Source organism: Vollenhovia emeryi, unplaced genomic scaffold (genome assembly GCF_000949405.1).
Source record: "Vollenhovia emeryi isolate VEMERY1.0 unplaced genomic scaffold, V.emery_V1.0 DF943254.1, whole genome shotgun sequence".
Classification (NCBI taxonomy): Eukaryota; Metazoa; Arthropoda; class Insecta; order Hymenoptera; family Formicidae; genus Vollenhovia; species Vollenhovia emeryi.
Window position 1 is genome coordinate 1 of NW_011963112.1, and position 3144 is coordinate 3144.

The following is a 3144-nucleotide window of genomic DNA, read 5'->3' on the forward strand; positions in this document are numbered from 1 at the left end:
CTTACTCCAGAATTTTTATTTGCACACAAAGCTTTCTCTATGAGAAAGCCAGAAACATATATGCGAAGAGGAGGAGAATTAGAAACTTGGATATGGCTTTCTCATAGAGAAAGCTTTGTGTGCAAATAAAAATTCTGGAGTAAGCAATTTTCAAAATGCACCTTAACTCATAAAGCCTCTTCTATGAGATTGCCCAAATTTTTAATAATCACTTGTCTTCATGATGACGAAGTAATGTCCAAATTTCCAATTTGCATTTTTACAAGTTAGAATGGGCAATGTCCAAATTTTTAATTTGCACATTAACTCACAAAGCTTCCTCTATGAGGAAGCCAAATTTGAATAGACAACGTGCCAAAATGCTGATGCTGCGTTTTGCAAATTTAAAATTTCCACCTTTAAAATAAAAAAATAGTCCAAGCCATTTTCGGATCTCATCCACTGTTTGGAAGTGCATATCGGACAAGGCGTGTTGCATTGACCGGAACAAGTGGTAATCGGATGGAGCAATATCTGGTGAATACGCCGGGTGCTGCAAGACGTCCCAGCCAAGACTCATTATGGTGTCTTTTGTATTGGAAGCAATCCCGAGTAGAAATTGAATCTAGTGGCTGTCTAGTAACGGCCTAGAAAAATTGTGTCGTATCTCGCCGCTATGCAGTAATACTGTCTAGTTATTAGTTCGAAATGTAACGCTCACTTCTGCTAGTGATTAGGCGAGAAAAATTAGCTAGCGGCTACGTAAAAACCCATAACTAGTACTTACCTAGCCGGGGCTAGACAGCGATAAAATAGCAAAAAAAAATTGGGAATAGATTTTTTATTTGTTACTTTTATTCTCTCTACATCAGAATTAGTAACCTTCTATCTCTTAATGTTATTTTATACTTAAAATATCATATGTGAAAAATTTGTTTTACCACTGCTGGATTCGAACCTGGGATCATCAGCTCTTCAGTCTTCTATCTTACGTCCTCGGCCACTCATATTCTTGTATAATTTAAGATATAAGTTATATCTTATATAAATGATTTCGTCATAATACATAAATACAGGGTGGATCTTGGCTGTTGTGACAACTTTTTACCATAGGACATGGGTTACCGACCGCAACTGTAGTTAACCGAGCAGTTCATAGATGTCAGCTGCATAGATCGATCTGTGGGGATTATCACCACCATATTTCCCTAGCCCGAGTCTGGGGACATTAGTCAGCGAAAGCTAGGTAGTTACCGACATGTGGTTGGTGATCATCATTCTTGTAAGAGACGTCGTAGAGAGAGTAGCTCGTTATCAAGCTCTGAAAATAAAGTTCTCTTCCTGGTCAACCGTGAGTGTTCTTTCTCCACACACGCAAGCGTGTGGGCTCGTTCCCACATTGGTGACCCCGACGTGATCCCCGGGCGAAGGTAGAAATTGCCATTGCCACTAATCGCACGAAAAGCAACCGCGGGAGATCGACCAACGTTTAGGCACAAATAAAGAAAAACCATCTGCCTACTACCCACGGAGGAGATTCTGTTCGGCCCAACAACCGACTGTGCATTCGCACGGCCCTGAGACCCGCTGCGACGACTGAAATCTGGGACCGAACGAGCCATCGAGCAACAGGCGTTCACGCGCCATCGCCGGGAATTCAGGACCGGACGAGCCATCGAGCAACAGGCGTTCACGCGCCATCGCCGGGAATTCAGGACCGGACGAGCCATCGGGCAGCAGGCGTTCACGCGCTATCGGCGCGAATCCCGGACCGGCCGCCCGAGCGACAGGCGTCCCGAGCGCTGTCGAGGAGAGGATCGGACGGGCCGTCCCAGCAGTAGGCGTTCAGCGCGCCAGCAACCAGGGTTCGGCGTGCTGCAACAAGAACATCATCGCCGCCATAGTGAGTCGAAGTTTCGCGCGCGAGTCTACCAATAGCGGTAGAGGTCGGACGACTCGTTGAGACCTGCCTGCGCGCGTTTCATTGCGCATCTCAACATTTTTTTCTCTCTTTTTCTCTCCTTCTTCCTTTGTCGCGCGCGTGCATTTGTTAAACGAACATAGCGAGCTGGAAGGCAAGTGTGTCCAAAATGGCACCGCCCACGATCGAAGATCTGCAGGAACAGGTGACGCAATTGCAGGCTGCCTTACAAGAGGCCTTAGGTCAGCCCAACGCGAGTCCCGCGCGCGTGGATTCGTACAGAGTTCCGAAAATTCCGCCGTTTTTAATTAAGGATCCGGTAATATGGTTTATACAAATAGAGTCGACGTTCGAAGCTGCACGCATCACGGATCAGAAAACCAAAGCTCATTACGTTATAATGTCACTCGACGCGGAGGCTATCGCGTGCTGTAGAGACCTCATCGCAGAGCCTGACGCGAATGAACCTTATTCTAAATTAAAAGAGCGTATAATCGACAGGTTTTCCGCATCTGCTGAAAGTCAATTACGGCAATTAATTAAGGGGCAGGTATTGACATCGGGGAAACCGTCGCATATCCTCAGTAGGTTGCGTAATTTGAATCCGGACAAGCGATGCGACGACGCGGTGCTAAAAACAATTTTCTTTGAATACCTTCCACCGTACGTGAGAGGCATCCTCGCGACTTCGGAGAGCACGAATCTCGACAAACTGGCTAAAATGGCCGACACGATAACCGAAACTTCTAACGACTCGGCGCTGTGCGTAGCTGCAGCGCAGCAACAGGCAAAACCGTCCGATCTTGAGAGCAAAATAGATCGTCTTGCAACGGACTTAGCAACTCTCGCGACGCAAGTTAAACGCATTAGTAGACCCCAAACTAAAGACGCAGCAAATAAAACTCGCAAGCGATCTAAGAGTAGACGACCTAGCGTTTGTTGGCCGCACAGAACATTTGGAGAAAAAGCGCGCGCTTGTCAGGGAACCAAGGAATCCCCGTGCTCTTGGCCCAAACCCCAAGCAATTACGGGAGGGAGTGCGGGGGAATAGAGTCGTCTGCCACTGTGGGGGCAAGTGTAGCAGACGCAGACGATTCTGTTCGCCTCCACATTCGCGATCGCGTCACGGGGGAACTATTTCTTATAGACACGGGCGCGGATATATTGTTACTCCCCGTCGGTGACGCGAGAAACAAAAACCCAAGCAATCTAAAACTGTATGCCGCAAACAATAATTTAATAAA

The 3144-nt window shown here is 46.9% G+C and overlaps 1 protein-coding gene across 1 annotated transcript; it reads left to right on the forward strand.

The window, feature by feature from the left end:
• Window positions 1-2069: 2069 nt before the first annotated feature.
• Window positions 2070-2951, forward strand: LOC105566342. Its single transcript, XM_012020263.1, has one exon. It carries the CDS (start codon window positions 2070-2072, stop codon window positions 2949-2951), a length of 882 nt encoding a protein of 293 aa, XP_011875653.1.
• The last annotated feature ends 193 nt before the right edge of the window (window positions 2952-3144 follow it).